Source organism: Cervus elaphus, chromosome 9, assembly GCF_910594005.1.
Source record: "Cervus elaphus chromosome 9, mCerEla1.1, whole genome shotgun sequence".
In the NCBI taxonomy this organism is placed as follows: Eukaryota; Metazoa; Chordata; class Mammalia; order Artiodactyla; family Cervidae; genus Cervus; species Cervus elaphus.
The window spans coordinates 80264202-80283373 of record NC_057823.1 but is presented as its reverse complement, the minus strand read 5'-3'; the positions used below and the strand labels follow the sequence as shown (position 1 = coordinate 80283373).

The window sequence follows — 19172 nt, the reverse complement described above, 5'->3', positions numbered from 1 at the left end:
CTCTCTCTCTACTCCCCTTCCTCTCCCAGCCACGTGAAGAGTTTTTGACAGAAGACTCTTGTTTTTAACTCAGGGGCGACGGTCTGAGCCCCGCGTCATGCTGAACTGTTGTGTTTGACTCTCTTTGAATTTCGAGGATTATCTGGATTCAAACAGCCAAGTCATACATTACAAGCATCTTTCTTCCTTGATGGGGGGTAGCCTTGCAAGAATATTGTTGCCTTATAAGGAAATGAGATCTCGACAATGTTAACCCGGGACAAGAAAGCAATGATGTCATTCAGCGACCCAGCATTGTTACGACCTGTTGGAAAATCTCACCAAAGAAGGCGTCAGGCGCTGAGTCATCTTTAAAAACAGACAATAGTTTTGCAGAGAAATCTAAAGATTGAGGGCAAGTGAGTACGTGGCAAAGTTCCTAGGCAATTAGACTCCATCCATGAGTTGGGGCAGTGTTTTAAGCAGTCTACTGGGAAGGAAATTTTTATCTTATAGAAAGTTTTTATCTTAGGGAGAAAAGTGAATTCCTTTTTCCACTTTTAGTTTGGGTCAGAAAATAAGATGGAAGCATTCATTATGAAGTGGGATTACAGGCAATCACCATTTACAGTGGACTCCTGCCAGTCTGAGAGCACGGTAAAGTGTTATCTTGTTTGCCTGTTTTTTTGTTTTTGTAAAGGTGGAGATAGTCTGAAAAGATATTTTTAGGAAAAGAATAGCAACGTAGTTAGACAGGGGTTGGCAGACTGTGGCAACAATACATGGATGTAGAGGACAGTTTTGCATTTTAAATGGGTGGAAAAAAATCAAAAGAATAGTGTTTCATGACACATGAAAAGTACATACAATAAAAATTTCAGTGTCTACAATTAAAGACACCTGGAAAAAAGCTACGGCCATTTGTTGACACACTATCTCCGGCTGTTTTTGAATTACAATGGCAAAGTTGTGGGGTTGTAACAGACTGCATGGCCTGCAAAATGAAAAATATTTACTATCTAGCTTTTGACCGAAAAAGTTTGGTGGTCTCTGTGACAGAAGATATTTGGGAAAGCAGAAATATGAGGCCAGGTTAGGAGACTAAGCAGGAGATGTGGCTTTTTTCCATTTTTTTTAGAAGATGATTCGGGGAGGATGGGAACCAATTTTTCTCAGTTGTTAATAAGGACAGAATTAGGTAAGGTGAACTGATGCTACAAAAAGGATGACTGAGGCTTCATGCAGTATTTGGGAAATGTGGCTAATCATGATGTTTAGGAGAGAGCAGTCAAGGGAGAGATGTTAGACAAGGCATCAGGAGAATGAGTGCTTAGTCCTGGTCCTGCAGCTAACTAGCCATGTGACTTGAGACCCTCTGGGCTTCGGCAGCAACAACTGTGAAAGGATTGCAATTAGCCAATTTCGTTTTCTGCCAGAGTGTATATTAGGGGGCTGGGGTATGGTTCAAATTTAATGATTATATGGTGGTGGTTTAGTCACTAAGTCATGTCCGACTCGTGTGACCCCATGAACTGTAGCCTGCCAGGCTCCTCTGTCCATGGGATTCTCCAGGCAAGAATACTGAAGTGGGTTGCCATTTCCTTCTCCAGGGGATCCTCCTGACCCAGGTATTGAACCCGGGTCTCCCTCATTGCAGGAAGACTCTTTACTGACTGAGCCACCAGGGAAGCCAATAATTATATACAAGTGCTTTAAACAGAAAAACGATTCTAATCAAACAGAAGGCATTAACCAGTTATTGTATGCACCCTATAAGGAGAGAAACTTAGTAGACTTGGCATAAAACAGGTGAGAAACAGTATGCTGGTTACAAGCTTTAGGAACTCAGGGATCCAGAGGGATTTCTGTTGTTGCCGGCAATGAAAGCACTTGAGCAGCCCAAGGATAACAGACGACTTCCTGAGCAGGAAGCTCTCGTGCATTTCCCAGCCAAATTCTCCGAAAACCAGTCTTCCCAAGGAACCATTTGGGCGAAGGGCTGAGTGATGCATAAGATGGTCCCCGAGTGGTTCATGTAGCTTTTCAGAATAATTTATTTGAGGATGTTTTGTACCCTGGGAGACTCTGGCACTGGAAGAATCTGATGGAAGAGCATCACAGAAAAGACCCCAGCTGCGTGAGCAGGAACCGGGGGACCTCACCACAGTTGGTAAAGGCTCACGTCTTCCATTTTGCCCGAGGGCTGGTGTTACTCTGATCTACACTTGCCCACAGGCTGAGGCTATGGAAGAACTGTCATGGGGCTGAACGTTTCCAAATTGCTCATTTCTGGAAAGACTTCATGCAAGTTTCAACACGCAAGGAAGATAATTTGGCCTATTTGTCAGAGTTCCTGGCAGGCCTGAATCCAGTGCCTGTCCATAACTGTCCTGGGGCGGATGTGTCAATTTCAGGACCTGTCATGTTCCAGCGGAACAGAGTCATGCACGAGCCAGAGCGGGCTCAGGTCTTAAAATCATTGCCCTCCTTAACAGAAGGGCTTTGCTTTCTATGTTGTCCTTCTGTCCTGCCTGATGGCTTGTTTTCTAGGTAGGCACAATCACGTGTTGCTCCTGACAGCACTCTGCTCTGCGTTTTCAATGTAGTCTTTATGCCCCTGCAGTTCTGTAATTAATAGTATACTGCTTTTCGTCTTCAAAGTGATTTATACACATTAATTAATCCTCATCATACTTTAGAGTTTCTGAATGTCAATAACCATCACTCCCAGGTTTTACTTAGGAAACCAAGACCCAGAAGGAAAACAACTTAGTCAAAGCCACAGGGAAAGGGGTCACTGGGGTCAAGGTCAGAAATCCCTCTGGCTCCCTGAGTTCCTAAATCAGGCGTCCTCCAGATCCAGATGCCTCACCACGCTTGCGGACCTGCCCTCACCTTTGGAGAGTGGCCGAGAGTAGCCTTGGCACTACCAAGACTGCTGGGTGGATCAGCCTCTTCCATCACTCATTCTGAGTCATAAACTAGTCTTCAATACTCCAGGGTCGAAGCATAATCTTACCTAAAGCATACATAATAGGAAATGATGGATTATAAACTAATAAACCATCCTAAGATGCTTGGGTCCAGCTTCCAGTAGCCTCCAGACCGAGGATAAATATGTTTCCTAATTCATCACTTACAAGTTACACACCAGATTAAAACATTAAACTCTCGCTACACCGTTTCCCATTTATACGATCACCCTACAGAAAGCATTACATTTTAACTATCAAGCTCAATAAATCAGGCAGTAGCCATCTATTTCTCTGCGAGAAGAGAAGGAGCTGCACCAGGGACCTTATTGGCAGAAGCAGACAGTCTATATCTGAGCTCCCCATGGTGCCCACCAGCCCAGCAGAACACTGAAGCCCAAGAAGTGAGCTCATGGGCCCTTTCTGAAATTTCTGACACATAGACAAATCAAGCAAGGATCCTGAAGGCATTTTGAATTTGCTTCCACCAAGCCCCACCCCTGAACAGTTACCTGGAGAAGCCCACAATGCTACCTTTGAGGACAGAGAAGATTCCACCCAAGCGACCTCCTCCAGGCTATCCCTGACTCCATCCTTCATCAAGAAGTAAGTGAAAAGCAGACATGACTTTAAATTAGGGGTGCCCGGGTATCTGACCTCAGCCCACATGCAGAGCTGGGGTTTAAAGTACAAAGGATTTTGCAAAGCCCCAAATAAACAGGGTGCCTTTCCCCAGAGTGTCAATGTGCTTACTTCTAGAGGGCACTCACTCCTGAGAGATGCAAATAACAAGGGCTGCACAAACTTAGTTTTCCATATTAAGATGAGCACAGCGACAACATTAAGTGAAAGAGAGTGAAACCCTTCCATCAGGTTTTGGTCTGCTGTGCCTTGCTCTGTGCAAGGCCCCAGATCTTTGGGGAAGCACAGGTGTCTCCTTTGCCTCCAGGCAAGCTCGAGCACCATGATCTGGGAAGCTCCAGACCAGTTTATCCTCTGGCAGGCACCTTGCTGGCTGCCTGAGGATGAAGAAAGTGTGAGAGAGTGAGGAGGGTTTATATTGGGAGAAAGGGCAAAACGAGAATGATCAGGGTTGTTTTTTATTTTCCCTCCTGGAAATGGGAAGGAGTTGAGCAAATGTGCTGAGAGCTCATTTAGAGCCAGCCTCTTTTTTTGCTGGTGTTTTATAGGTTTGCTTTGCAACACGGCACAGCCAAAGTGGGGAGGCCTGACAGAGCAGCCCTGAAGCCACGCCAGAACCATCCAGTGTTTCAAATAAACTTAAACAAATGTCACTGTGGCCTCTGCCTGGGCCAGGAGATCTGCCGCTGGCAGGCTCAGCTGACAAAGCAGCAGTGCTGGGGGCTCTTAGTTGGGGCCAGGAGCTACGAGCAGGCTGTGTGCCCAGCTCAGGATGCGGTAATGCAGGGGGCACCCTGTCCCTGAACCCCGGGCACCTGCTGCTTCCCACAGTTAGGAGACCATACCCCGTGGATGCACAGCAGCATCCCCAGTGGGTGAAGAAACATACTCCAGCAACTTCATCAATCTGCTATCCTAGCTCATAGCCTGAGCTCAACCCAGAATCACAGCTGCCGTGGGAGGTGCATCTGATTCAGGTTCAGCAGCGCGTGAGATGAGAGATGAAGGAACAGAGGTGAAGGAGAAGAGGTGGGCAAGGTCCATTGGGTCTGGGAGACTTGATTCCCTACGAAGACCTGGCTGGATGCTTCGGTCCCTCAATCCCGTTTCTGTTCCCCAGGTCTAAAAATCAGCTAGCCACTCTGACTTTCCTTGCAATCACAATGTTCCAGGCCTGCTGATGGCTACTCTTCTATCCAGTTTTTGACTGGCTGAAGTTTAACCAACGTTGCATGAATTGCCGAGCCCAGACCTGGGTTAAAAATCCAAGATGGAGGAGACCAGAAGGCTACTTGAGCAATGAGGGAGGGGTTGACAGCAATGACAATTTTCAGCTTATCTCCAAGAAAGTATACAGTGAGGATGCTTAGTTTCACTTCTGATAAATGTCATTTAGCATCAGGAAGGAGAAACTCATCAAAGTGAAATGGATTTCAGGAGGGGAAAAAGCACTCCCATCCATCACTCATCTTTACATCCTGCAGCAGCCAAGAAGCCAACGGAACAGACCACAGAGGTCCCCTCCATTCACAAGCGGGTGACCGTGCCCCACCTGGTCACAGCTGCCCGGACTCACCTATGAAATACGCCAGCAGGATGGCCAGGAGGAGGGCGGCAGCGATGGCGGAGAGGGCGGCGCATTTCCAGCTGCAGTACTTGGAGGGCTTCTTCAGCTTGAAAGCCTTCCTGGAGAACGTATTGCGGGGCAGCAGGCGGGGTGGCGGGGTGTAAACCGTTCCTGAGGTCAAAGGGTATCCCGGGGAGGAGCTGCTAAACAGGGGCGTGCTTCCCGAGGACGTCTTAAAGAGGAAGTGCCTGCCAGGGAAGAGGAAAGAGTCAGGACCCACATCCTGGCTGTTGAGGACCAGTCAGCCAGCAGCTTTCCCTCCCCCCCAACTCTGCTTGACAGCACAAATATAGGCCTATTGGGGCTTTCCAAGTGGCACCGTGGTCAAGAATCTACCCATAGTGCAGGAGACCTGGGTTCCATCCCTGGGGTTGGGAAGATCCTCTGGAGGAGGGCATGGCAACCCACTCCAGTATTCTTGCTTGGAGAATCTCCATGGACAGAGAAGCCTGGCGGGCTGCAGTCCATCTCACAAAGACTTGGACATGACTGAGTGAGCACAACACACAGTCCTAATTTTCTACCCTACCTTGTCATGGGCGGAGGGGTGAACATGACATTTGATAGTCATGACTTTAAAAAAAAAATTCTACAATCTTTTCATGAGTACTATATAAAGGCAATCACAATTAAAACAGCAATGAGTATCACAAACCATATCCTCTGATAAAGGAAAGGCTTTCTGTACCTATGTGCTCATGTCCAGAATGGTAAAAGACCTACTACTGATCAGTCAACACTGATTCAAGGGTGACAAAATAGTTTGTTTTCTTTTTTTCCATTCAAAGGCTAAAACATGTAGTTCTGAGATACAAAGAATTAAAAAAAAATTTTTTTTAAATTACAGGATAATTAGTTTACAATATTGTGATGGTTTATGCCACACATTGACATGAACAGAAATGTTCTGAAAATCAAAATTTTAAAACCAAGTGGAAAACAGAATTTTTACTACACAGACTAACATCAAGGATAAAGTTATTCACATGTTCTACAGATTTCCTTTCAGCAACCCAAAGCTCAAGAGAGGATATCAGCTTCAGATCAGGAAACTCTGAGAGGGCAGAAAGAAATGAATCAAATAACTACAATTATAGTTACTAATAATTAAAAAAAATGAAAATCTTGGTTTGAGAAAGAGTAACTAATTGCCTTCAAAATGAAGTGCTAACACTAGAAAAAGGGCCATAAAATTTGAGGAAATAAAGTTGGAAACTTAATAAATAAATGCTGAGAAGATATTCATGATGAGTGGAAACCAAGACCTTTTCCCATATCACGAATATAAAATTGGAAATAAAATCTTAAAATCTTGTGGTTGCCAGGGGGTGGGGGAAGGATGGAGTTGGAATTAGGGCTTAGCAGGTGCAGACTATTATATATAGGATGGATAAACAACAAGGTCCTACTCTACAGCACAGGGAACCATATTCAATATCCTGTGATAAACCAGAATGGAGGATATGAACAATAATGTATATATATAACTGATTCCCTTTGTTGTATAGCAGCAACTAACACAACATTGTTAATCAACTATATGTCAATTAAAAAAATAAAAGGACTTGAAATATATTGTCACAACTATTTACAAACTAAGTATCATAATATTTCCATTTAAGATTTGAGAAATCAGACTTAGAAAGTTAAGCAACTGTTCAGGATTTAAACTGTGAGTTCTGTCTTATACTTACATCTGTGCTCTTAACTTTCACCCTAAACTGTCTCTCTTGAGTCTTCCTTCTGGACTGTTTTCCTCCCTTCATTTTGCTTTCTCTTCTGAGACTGCCTCTTTAGATCATGTGATCCTGGTTCTTTATTTTTTTCATTTTAAAAAACTGATGTATAGTTGATATACAATGCTGCATTAGTTTCAAGTATACAACAAAGTGACTACACACACACACATATACATAAATATATATTCTTTTTCAGATTCTTTTCCATTTTATGTTATTATAAGATATTGAATATAGTTCCCTGTGCAACACAGTAGGTCCCTGTTATTTATCTATCTTATGTACTGTAGTGTGTACCTGTTAATCCCAAACTCCTTACTTACCCCCACTCCACACCCCAACCCCTCTTTCCCCTTTGGTAACCATATAAGCTTTTTTGCTAGATCATGGTTCTCTCTTTGGAAATGTTTTTGCCTGCTAAGTGAATAAGGTGCCCTTGTCTAGAATTATGGCATGACAACAGGGTAACGTACTGTTGACCCCTAACAGAGCCCTTCCTCAGGGGTCAGAAGCCTGTCATTCTAAGGATACTTCAGGGACCATCAATTCACCCACAATAGATTTTCTCCCTCTTTTGTGTGCCATTTGTGAGACTTCAAAGGTGCCAGGCCGAATCTTGTTCAAAATGACGACTCATCTTCTGGAAAACATCTAGTGGATATCAAAGCATGGGTTTGGTAGCCTAGAGTCTGAGCAGCTGGAGGCTGGGGACTGTGGCTTATTTTGTACCTTGTTCATCTTTTTGTTCCCAGGACCCAATTCAAGTTCAGCAGGTAAGGGTGACTTGAATGAACGGATGGAGTTTCCTCATTGTTTTGTGAATTTACTCAGTTTCAATTCTGATTTAAATATGTTATACAGGTATTTCTGCCTCTTCAAGTTTTCAGTAGGTGCAGCTGTATTTATGGACTACATACTAGGTGTCAGTTATAATGCTAAATGTTTTACTTGTAACCAAATCTCACAACAACCCTATAAAGTGAATACTATTATTACCTTAGTTTTACGAATGAGAAAACTGAAGCCCAGAGTTAGCATGCAGGGTCACTGGGGCTTAAACTCCAGTCTGTGGACTCTGAAAGCTCTAACTGAACCTACAACACCACATGTTCCCTGCATATGGTGGTTAGCTGGCTTTTCTAGTGGGATTCTGAGACAAGATCGTGGTCTTTACAATTATTTATATCATGGTCTCTTCCAGATAAAGCTCTGCAAGTATTTTAATCCTTGACAAAGACCAAAGGAGGCTGAGATGACTGACAATCGTGTCAGAAAATGACTATCTGATTAGTGAATTATTTAGCATGGCTAACATCAAAATAAACAACTGATACTTAAACTTTATTTGTACTGTAAGAACATTTGATGACCTGAATACAGCGAAGAAGTTTGATTCTATAAATGAGGTTTGCATTCCTTGTCCAAGAGCTCTGTTTGAAAGCTGCAGATAAAAAGAGCCTTTTGGAAGAGGAGGCAGTGAGCATTGTGTTTAAAGGTAGCCTTTTGGAGCAAAATTCATCTGGATTGGAGGCCTGGTTATGCCATTCCTGGACACAGAGGCTCATGGTTACCTTACGCTGTTCTTGACAGCCTCTAGCTCCTCATCAGTAAAATGGGGGTAATAACAACACAGGTTGTTGTGGGAATTACACACAGTCACGTAGGATGAGCACTTAACCGAGGGTGTGTCCCATGGGAAGTGCTCAGTGCCCAACAAATAGCACTTATTCCTAATTCCTCAGGGAACATAAGGAGCCTGAAACATGAGTTTTAATTTAAAGCTTGACAAATGTTGAGCAAACACCTGAAGAGTTCTCCAAATCACTAAATAATAGTCCACTGGCCTATAATTAAGCTAGAACATATGCACACCAGAAAGCCAGCATGGTGGGAAGACTCCAGGGAAAACGATTTCAAGTTTACTTCTTGAACAATTCTTCAGTTCTGGTAAAAAAAATAGGGAATCAAACTTAGGGGAATATACAGACATTGTAAGCCATCATTAATGAGTATTTACAAACATACGGACAACCAGTTTTCACTCCACCAGGGACCTCACCCACTCCCATGACTTCAGCCATCATTGATGGGCCTGGAGTCCCCAGATCTCCATTTCTAGCTCAAGTTCTTCCCTGAGACCCACATTTCAATTGTGCATTGGATGTCTCATTCTCCACACTCCTTAACTCTCCTGAGCAAGTTACAACCAAACACTGGCTCTTTTCCTTCCCCTCCCCAGTTACACTCCTTCTGACTTCTGTTATCCCCAGTTGTCTAGGACATCATTGTCATCCCCACCTCCTTCCTTCTCTCATCTTCTCCTACACAAAGGCTTAAAGATCCCATCCATTTTATTTCTGAAAAGGTCTCCCACCAAACTTCTCCTTTATCCCTCTCCCACTTTTCTTTCCAAATCACAAATTTCATCATACCCCACTTAAAAAGCCCGGTGGATTCCCTAGAAGAGGAAACCCAGATATCAATATGGGACCAGACTCTTACAACCACTACCCAACCTTTTTATCTTCGTCTCCAACCTTGGGCTTTCAGCTCCCATGAACTCTACACTTCACCCACACCAAAAAGATGCAGTGCTCCTTAACCAACCTGTTTATGACACTGTGCCTTTGTGGGTGATGTGTAATGCTCTCTGGAATGTCTTCCTGTTCTTTCCCTTCTCCCCATCCCAGGCAACTCTGACTCACCTTCCAACCACCTGCCTGGGAAACCTATTCCAACATTCCCCCCACCTCCACCACCCTATCCCTTTGTGCACTCAAGAAGCTATTTATACACTTGTTTATATGTATATATGTGTGTGTATATAAAATGCATATTATATATTGTTATATTATGTAAATATGTTTAATGTGACTGTCACAAATCCAATCGTAAAATCTTTTCCACTTGACACTGTTAAACATTACTCTTGGCATTTCTAGAATCTAAACATCAGTGCTCAACACCAGTCATATTTGTGGACAGAATCCATAAATTGGAAACAAGAATGTTTTTAGCAATATGAGAGAAATCACAAGATGAAGATTAAGATGTTTGAATTGATTTTAGTTGTCTTTAATGCATTCATTTATAAGAAATACTAGAAGGATATGATTATTTCTTATATATGGGATTGCTTCATGAGATCCTCCAACTGTCCCCTTAACAATCCAGGCTATTTTTTTCACACTTCCTTCTAAAAAGGAAGTCAGATTATGTTACATCATCACTGTCCACTTTTCCCAGAAAGAAAGAAAGAGAGGGGGAAGGAAAGAAAGAAAAAGGAAAACATTGTAAAAATTAAAAAACAAAAGTAATTAAATAAAAAGACAAGGCTTCCAATAATACTTCGAGAAAAATTGGAAATCTTCAACTCCCCAGATGACCTGTCCTCTGACTCTATCTTCCACCACTTTGTCCCCTTCCCCTCCATGAGTTAGTTACACTCATCATATCATGTCCAACATATTCCTACCTCAGGACCTTTGAACTTACTATTCCCTCTGCCTGGAAATGGCTCAGATGATGAAGAATCTGCCTGCAAGGTGGGAGACCCAGGTTTGACTCCTGGGTCAGGAGGATCCCCTGGAGAAGGGAATGGCTCCCCATTCCAGTATTCGTGCCTGGAGAATTCCAAGGACAAATGAACCTGGTGGGCTACAGTTCACAGTCTCGCAAAGAGTGGGTAATGATTGAAGCAAATAACACTTTCACTTTCACTGCCTGGAAATACCTGCACAGTTTGTTTCTTCATGTTGGTCAACATTTTGTTTCCCCTCACTCCTTTCTCTGCCTCTCTCTCCTATTAAAACTGCTTTTTTTTCCCTCCAGGGTACATGCATGTGTGCATTATTTATTGTCATCTCCATCATGAGAACTGAATTTCTATGAAGTTCAAAACAATCAGGTATTTTGTCTGATGTGTTCATCACTGTATCCTAACATCTAGAGCAGAGCCTGGCACAGAGAGGGAAGCCAACAAATCTCTGTTGGGTGAAAGTCCTGCAACCTTCTCAAGGCCAAAATCATGAACGCTAAAGGGACAATACTGTGAACATTGTGAATTTTGAAATGAACATTTCTTCTGCCACGTCAACTCTTATTTTCCAAACAGATTTATATGTATGCACAGTTCATACAGGCAAGAGTTTGTATTTATACAGACAAGACCAGATCCTGCTACGGACGAGAAACAACCTCTATCCTTTCTGGCACTGTATTAACTTTTTCAGGATACAACTCTCAGGCATCTCAAGGGTATTGCAGTGTCTGTAGTGATCACTGCTAGATGAAACTCATTTAATTACCACATCCTTTCTTTCTAGTTGCTGGTCTTTAAAATTATTAAACCAGGGTTTTCAGAGATAGGTAGACTCCTCACACAATACAATTACACCCTGGTGTTTTGTATCTTTAGAAGATTAAATTTAGCAAATAAAAAAATCTTTTTTTTTATTAATCGAAAGAAGCAATCTTTTGATTATATCCCATAAATACCTGCTTTAGAATTACTTGAAGGCTCTGTCAGAAAAGTGCAAATTCCTGGCCTGCATTCAGACCTAGGCCTGGGATCTGGGAATGCATTGGTGAAGAGGCTTCCTAGGTGCTTCTAATGTATCTTAAAGCTTAAGAAATTCTACCCTAACCCTTGATGCAACTTTCAACTACATCTGCCTCACCCAGAACACACTAAATGGTTACTAAATATATGCCTTAAAATGCAAGTTTTGAATGCTTGATGTCTTTAGATGTGAAATGTCATGAAGTCTACAACTTATTTTCCAATGACTCAGTACAAAGATCTCTCTCTCTGTGTGGATCTAAAAGTGACATGTGACAAAATGATAGCAATTGTTGAAACTACAATTAACTACTGCTGTAATACAGGTGGTTTTTCTCACCTGTATCATTCTTCCAACTTTTCTGAATGCTTGAAAGTTTTCAAAATAACAGGTTGAAGAAAATGCAGACTCTGATTCACTCAAAGATCACAGTCAAATGAAGCAAGAATAAAGGTAAATAAAAGGAAGCAAAAAGACCCACAAGGTGATGGTCTGGCCAGATGGTCAATGGGAGGGCCAAGAAGGGTTAGGGCACTTTGGATTTTTCCTAAACTGGCTCTTAAGACAGCTTATCTCCCTCGGGGGCCTGCTCAGCGTGCTCTGAGGAGTCATTTGTGATGCCCCAACCGAAGGTCTTCCCAGTGGTTGGCCATGGAAATAGCGCAGCTCGGGACTCCGGGCGTCAGCAAAAATGTGTAGTTTCCAAATGCACTTGACATTTTTCAAGCACAACTCAACTGCTCTCAGAATTGGCCACTTGTGCCTCAGGAAGGAAGGCAAATGAGGGGCCCCCAAAGTGCTGTCCTTGGAGTTTGCTAACACTCGAGGGGAGAGAGAAAATCAGTCCTTGATGTTGTACAAAAACTAATACTTCTTTTGTTGTGCACACTTCTTTCCTCAGTAGCCGTGTGGGTTATCAAAGTTCAGCCCCAGCACCCAGCATCATGCCTGGCACAGGTTAGGGGCTCAAAGGCTGGCTGTCAGATTGAGTAGTGAGAATAAGGAACAGTGGTCTCTCTCTCTTCTCTCCGCTCTGCAGCCTCCATCCCCGTGAATTCTCAGAATAAAGTGATCATCACTTCACTCTAAACTCTCAATCTTTTTAGTACAAGTCACCACTTCCCCTCTTGTGAAAACAAAATCATTTAATAAAAACTGTGTGAGAGAGAGGGCTTCCCTGGTGGCTCAGTGGTAAAGAATCTGTCCATAATGCAGGAGTCACAGGTGGTGTGGGTTCGATTTCTGAGTGGGGAAGATCCCCTGGAGGAGAGCATGGCAACCCATTCCAGTATTCTTGCCTGAAGAATTCCATGGACAGAGGAGCCTCGTGGGCTACAGTCCATGGGGTCACTAAGAGTCGGGCACAACTGAAGCGGCGCAGCACACAAGCACGCATGGGGGAGAGAGGAGGAGAGCAAAACCAACAGCATGCCCCCATGGGCTTTACAGGACTGCAAAGGCATGCCTTTGAGGCAGAATCTTGGCAAGCCAGGCTTTCGCTTCAAATTGCTTAGAAAATTAAGGACATACATTTTCTCTGATGAAACAACCATGGAAGATTTTAAAAGGCAGTTGAACAAACAAGACGCTCATGCTTCGCATCCATGCAAGAAGGACCCCATCAATTCAAAACATGGTGCATTTTTATTTTATTCTTGTGATATAGAAGGAGCTTGACTGATTTAGAGTGGAAGCTTTGAAAAGCAGTGGCTGGCTAAACTACTTGAGGCCCCAACAAAAGATTTCTCTTCTTTTTTTTTTTTTTTTCCTGAGTCAATGGCGAATAAACTCACTCATTAACCTCAAAACCTACCAAAGAAAAGAAACAAACAAATATTGAAAGGCCCTTAATGCCAAGTATCTTTTTTTCTTCCCCCAGCTTGCAACCAGTAGGATCCTTAGAAGCGGTCTCCATCTTTTTTGTTGGTTTAACTTTAATCCCAGGGGGAAATCCCAGTAGGGTTGCGAAAAAGAAATGTACTAGAGAAACAATTGTGTAGAGGTCAAGATTTTGTGTCTTTCTTCTTGCTTGCTCGCTCTCAGTCTGCATCCAGCTCTTCCATCACAGAGCACCATGGAACTGACCAGGATGATTCATGACTAACGGTGCAGCTGTGGTCTTTGCACATGAAGTCAGCCATAGCCACCATTCTCCTTGAAACTGAGTGAATGTCTTGAAAGCTCTCCAGGTAGCATGGTGTGCAGAAAAAAAAAAAAAGCAGCTCTGATTATCAGGGCAACCAGGTGTTGACTGTTGTTCTACTGAGAAAATTGACCTCTCCAGAAAATAAACTCGCAGGTATTCAGAGTAGCGGATGGGAATATTGATACACAGTCCATTAATCCCTAAAAGATTTTGAATATCATACAGGCAGTTGCTGAAATGTGATAAAACGCCAGAGAAAGGAGAGAGGCAGAAGTCCAGCAGGCGTGGGGGCGTGGTGATCAGTAAGGGAGACCAGGTGTGCCCTGGAAAACTCGAGATCCCCTCCCATCTCACTGGCGCTGGCCGTGCCCTTTGAAGCACCAGGTTTATTGTCTCAAAAGGAGTAAGTTTAATAAAGAGGCAGCCCATAAAGGGTACTGTAGCATGTAAAGTTACTGTAATTAGGTTTTCGGGAGATATCATAAAACAGTTAGCTGGAGAGAGGTTAAATAACCAGCACACTTTCTGCCATTGCTACTCTGCTCTCCAGCCTGAGAAGGAATGGTGGTGGAGAGGGACAGCTCAAAGGGTAGATGAGAAAGAGAGAGAGAGGAGAGAGAGAGGAGGAGGAGGAGGAGGGGGAGCAAAGAGGTAAAGAGGAGAGAGAAAAGGGTAGAGATGAAGAAAAAGGAGGAGGAGAAAAAGGAGAGTGGGGAGAAGGAGAGAGACAGACGTAGGGCATGCACAGAAAGAGAAAACAAAAAGGGAAGCTTCCAGGATGAGACAGAGAAAAAAGATGTTGGATACTGTACTATTCAGCTCCCCCACTTTTTTGGGGCGGCACCACGTGCCTTACAGGATCTTCGTTCCCCAACCAGAGATCAAACCTGGGCACAGTGGTGAAAGCCCATGTCTTAACCATTGAATCGCCACAGAATCCCCATTCAGTCACTTTATAAATAGCAAAACCATCTTTTAAGAGTCCTGCATTTATTTTCCTGTTTGCAAACATAAGAGGCACACATTATAAAAGAAAAACCAAGTATGTAAGTTAGAGAAGCAGAAAGCAAGTCTCCCTTACACTGAAAGTGTATGTGTGCTCAGTCATGTCCAAGTCCTTGTGACCCTTGATTGTAGCCAGCCCAACTCCTCTGTCCATGGGATTTTCCAGACAAGAATACTGGAGTGGGTTGCCGGGCCCTCCTCCAGGGGATCTTCTCAACCCAGGGATGGAAATCACATCCCCTGTGTCTCCTGCATTGCAGGTAGACTCTTTACCGCTGAGTCATCAGGGAGAGGCTGGTAAACACTTGATGTTTAGAGTCAGACTTTTTCCCTACAGATAAATATTCTTTTGTTATTATTATTAATTCTTTCTGAAACCAACAGGATCATGCCAAGGAAGTGGTACTGAATCTGTAGATTCTGAACTTGGACAACCAGGGTTTGGATCCCGGCACTAGGCAAGTTACCCTCTCTAAGCTCCTGCGGTCTCACCTGTAAAGTGAGAGATGGCTGGTATAAATACCTATTTGTTAGAGGGATTGGTAAGTTTATTTATGTGAAAAGGCTTCCCAGGTGGCTAGTGGTAAAGAACCCTCCTGCCAATGCAGAAGCCATGGGTTCGATCCCTGGGGAGGGTAGATCCCCTGGAGGAGGAAATGGCAACCTACTCCAGTACTCTTGCTGGGAAAATCCCCATGGACATAGGAGCCTGGCAGGCCAGTTCAAGGGATTGCAAAGAGTCAGACAGGACTGGCCAACTCAGCACAACACAACAACGCTCATATGAAAGCCTTAACACTGAGACTGATGTTCAGTGAGTGATCAATCAGTTCAGTTCAGTCGCTCAGTCATGTCCGACTCTTTGTGACACCATGAACCTCAGCACGTCAGGCCTCCCTGTCCATCACCAACTGACGGAGTCTACCCAAACCCATGTCCATTGAGTCGGTGATGCCATCCAACCATCTCATCCTCTGTCATCCCCTTCTCCTTCGGCCCTCAATCTTTCCCAGCATGAGGGTCTTTTCAAATGAGTCAGGTCTTCACATGAGGTGGCCAAAGGATTGGAGTTTCAGCTTCAACATCAGTCCTTCCAATGAACACCCAGGACTGATTTCCTTCAGGATGGACTGGTTGGACAGTCTAAGGGACTCTCAAGAGTCTTCTCCAACACCATAGTTCAAAAGCATCAATTCTTCAGTGCTCAGCTTTCTTTATAGTCCAACTCTCACATCCATACATGACTACTGGAAAAACCATAGCCTTGACTGGATGGACCTTTGTTGACAAAGTAATGTCTCTGCTTTTTAATATGATATCTAGGTTGGTCATGACTTTCCTTCCAAGGAGTGATCAATAAATGTAGCTATTAATCGCTTGAAGGCAGGAATCAAGTATATCTTACTTTTTACTAGATCTGCTTGACCCACACAGTGCCCAGCTCATTTAAAATATCTCTAGAACTAATGCATTGTCCTAATTAGCACAGTGACTAGAGGATTGTCGGCAACCCTACCCCTCAAAAATAGTTTTATTAGGAAGGGAAAGGATGGAGGATGTTACTGATACGCATCTCTTCTTACAGTTGGGAATTTATGCTTGGGTTGAGAAGTGAACTGTTGCTTTAAAAATAAAACTTGAAAAATGTTTTAAAAAATTGCTACTTCCCAAGTTTGAAGAAGCAGCCAATAACCCAATTAGTATAATGAAAAGCCCATTTCATATCATGATTCCCTAAGCTTAAACTCAAACCAATTTTGATTCAATGAGAAACAGGCTTTCAAGGTTTCTGATCTCTGAACCTTTCAGATCAGAGGGGACCGTCATTACATTTGCATATGCCACGAACAACAGGAAAATCCTCTATTTTGCCCTCTTCAAAATTTGCAGTCATACCAAAAATACTCACAGCTGGAATAATTAGCAACTCAATTTATTGCCTTCCGTTTTCTAAATAGAAGCTTGATATTTAAATAGCATCACACTGTGATATAACATAGCATTTTTTCATAGAAAAACTTCGTTTTTCTTTTCCCCGCATGAAATGATACAGTGTTTAGTGTGACAGGCAGCATCTTAGGAGGTCACTAAAGAAACCTGGTGTTTGTGAGCAAATCATTTCAGAATCTTTGGCATGAGATGACGACGAGTCTTTTTTCACGCCCCGCTCCCCCTCCCCCGAGTTGTTAACTTGACTTTTTTCAAGTTAATTGGTAAGAGTCATGATATAGTACAGGGAAAAAAACAAACACTTCTGACTTTGGCTTAAACTTGACCTTGAAACCACCTTACACGATAATATGGGAGTGTAGAGACAGCCATTTGAAATAGACTTGCGCCTGTGTTCACCGGCAGCCAGAGGTGGAAAAAGAGGGAATGCATGTCATCAGATACAATCAAGGAGCACAGGGACTTCCCCCATTGTGTTTACTGCCTGCACCATTCAGAGTCAAAGAATTTTCAAGCTGGAAGGAGCCTTAGGATATGTCCCTTTATCATATTCTGCTTCACGCTACTACTTTTGTCCTGTGTGTTTGCCTTGTCTCTTCTGTCAAATGACAAGCTTCTCCAAGGCAGGCTCTATGTCTTTTGCTTCCTAGTACTTTTCTCTGTTCATAGCAGGTGTTCACAAGTGTCTGCTGAAGGAACATACAAAGTATGGTTGAATGGAAAATGTACAGGCTTTGGAATGAGGCATGACTGCATTCAAATCTCAAATCCATTGGGAACTGTGTGATATTGGGAAAACCAATTAATTTCTCTGAGCCTTGGATGTCTCCTGTAAACGATGGGTAAATGATAACATCTACATTACAGAACTGTTGGAAGGGCTGAAAGAGATCATTTGTGAGCACAGAAGCTGGCCTTTAGGATGTATTTAATACATGGATGTACTGTGTATTTGGGAAATACAGTACATACATGTACTAAACATGTCCTGATTCTTCATTAAATGTTGGTTGTCCTGATTTACAGGATCAGTTCAGTTCAGTTCAGTCACTCAGTCTGATAAATCTCTGTATTTAGAGGGATACAATGGTAAATTAAGTCTAACCCTCATGTGGAATTTCTAATTGGAGAGGCAGGCCAAATGAAACTCAAATGCAGGTAAATCAGTCTGCTGTTGTTTTTCAGTTGCTAAGTCATGAACCCATGGGCTGCAGCCTACCAGGCTTCCCTATCCGTCACCATCTTCCAGAATTTGCTCAAACTCATGTCCACTGAGTTGATGCTGCCATTCAACTACCTCATCCTCTGCCATCCCCTTCTCCTCCTCTCCTCGAACTTTCCCAGCATCAGGGTCTTTTCCAATGAGTCAGCTCTTCGCATCAGGTGACCAAAGGATTGGAGCTATAGCATCATTTCTTCCAATGAATATTCAGGGTCGATTTCCTTTAGGATTGACTGGTTTGATCTCCTTGTAGTCCAAGGGACTCTCCAGAGTCTTCTCCAATACCACAGTTCAAAAGCATCAATTCTGCAGCATTCAGCCTTCCTTATGGCCCAATTCTCACATTTGTACATGACTACTGGAAAAACCACAGCTTTGACTGTACAGACCTTTGTAAACCAATAACTACATGATATAATTACAAACTGTGAAAACAACTAAGATAGAAAATGTGGGACTCCATGAGTATGGTCACTCTTCTTTGAGGAAACAATGAAAAAGAGGTGATCTGAGGAAAAAAGTGGGTAATCAAATCGTGAAAAGAGCGTCCCAAGCAGAGGAAATTTTCTCGTTGTTATTCTGAAGAGGCATCTAGCAGGTCTTGTGAGAGCCTTCTTATTTTCTTCATCTTTCAAGTTGGAATCCTCCTCAATTTTTCTGTCATCCTTGAGGTATGCTAGCCACAATTGCATCAATTATTTTCATTGAGCAAACACGATGGTTTTGAAAAATAGTGGGGTAATACATTTTTAAAGCTAATTTCTAGGATCCTACTTAGTGATTCTGTATATTTTGCAGCCTTCCCTTCCTCCCTTTCCACAGCAAACCCAAAGGATGTATATATTCAGGCATTACTTTACAGTAATCTCAGGGCCAGTTACTGGTTTGTCACCAAGAGCTCAGGAGAGATAACACTCCTTTAAGTCTGGAAGAATTTTTGGTAAATGTACTTGCTACTTATCTGTCACTTCTCTGCCCACCTATATACAGAGCAGTTTATCTTTACAGGTTTCGTATCTCTGCAAACATGGAGATTTCATGGTGCATTTTCTCTTCCAAATCACTTTGAAAAGAATATGATGAGAACGGATTTCATCTCTGAAAAATCCAATGTTTACCTTCCACCACCCAGAGAAGAATCCATTTATCTTTCTCTTCTTTCCCCCCACCTCTGTAATGAAGGAGTCTTGCCTCATACACCTTTTTTCTTTCCTTATCTTTGGTGCTTCAGTGATCTCAGGAAAACCTGAAGAGTTGCATTTACCAAGATGCAGCCTGGGGATCATATGGACCATCTTCCAGATATTAACATATTACACACGTGGATC

The 19172-nt window shown here is 42.9% G+C and overlaps 1 protein-coding gene across 3 annotated transcripts in view; it reads right to left on the bottom strand.

The window, feature by feature from the left end:
- Positions 1 to 19172, bottom strand: part of TENM2 (teneurin transmembrane protein 2) — a 1355200-nt gene that overhangs the window by 288798 nt on the left and 1047230 nt on the right. For all 3 annotated transcript variants that reach the window (XM_043913490.1, XM_043913492.1, XM_043913491.1), the window contains one exon: positions 5170 to 5408. In XM_043913490.1, the coding sequence (XP_043769425.1) occupies positions 5170 to 5408 (239 nt within the window). The remainder of the gene's footprint in view (positions 1 to 5169; positions 5409 to 19172) is intronic.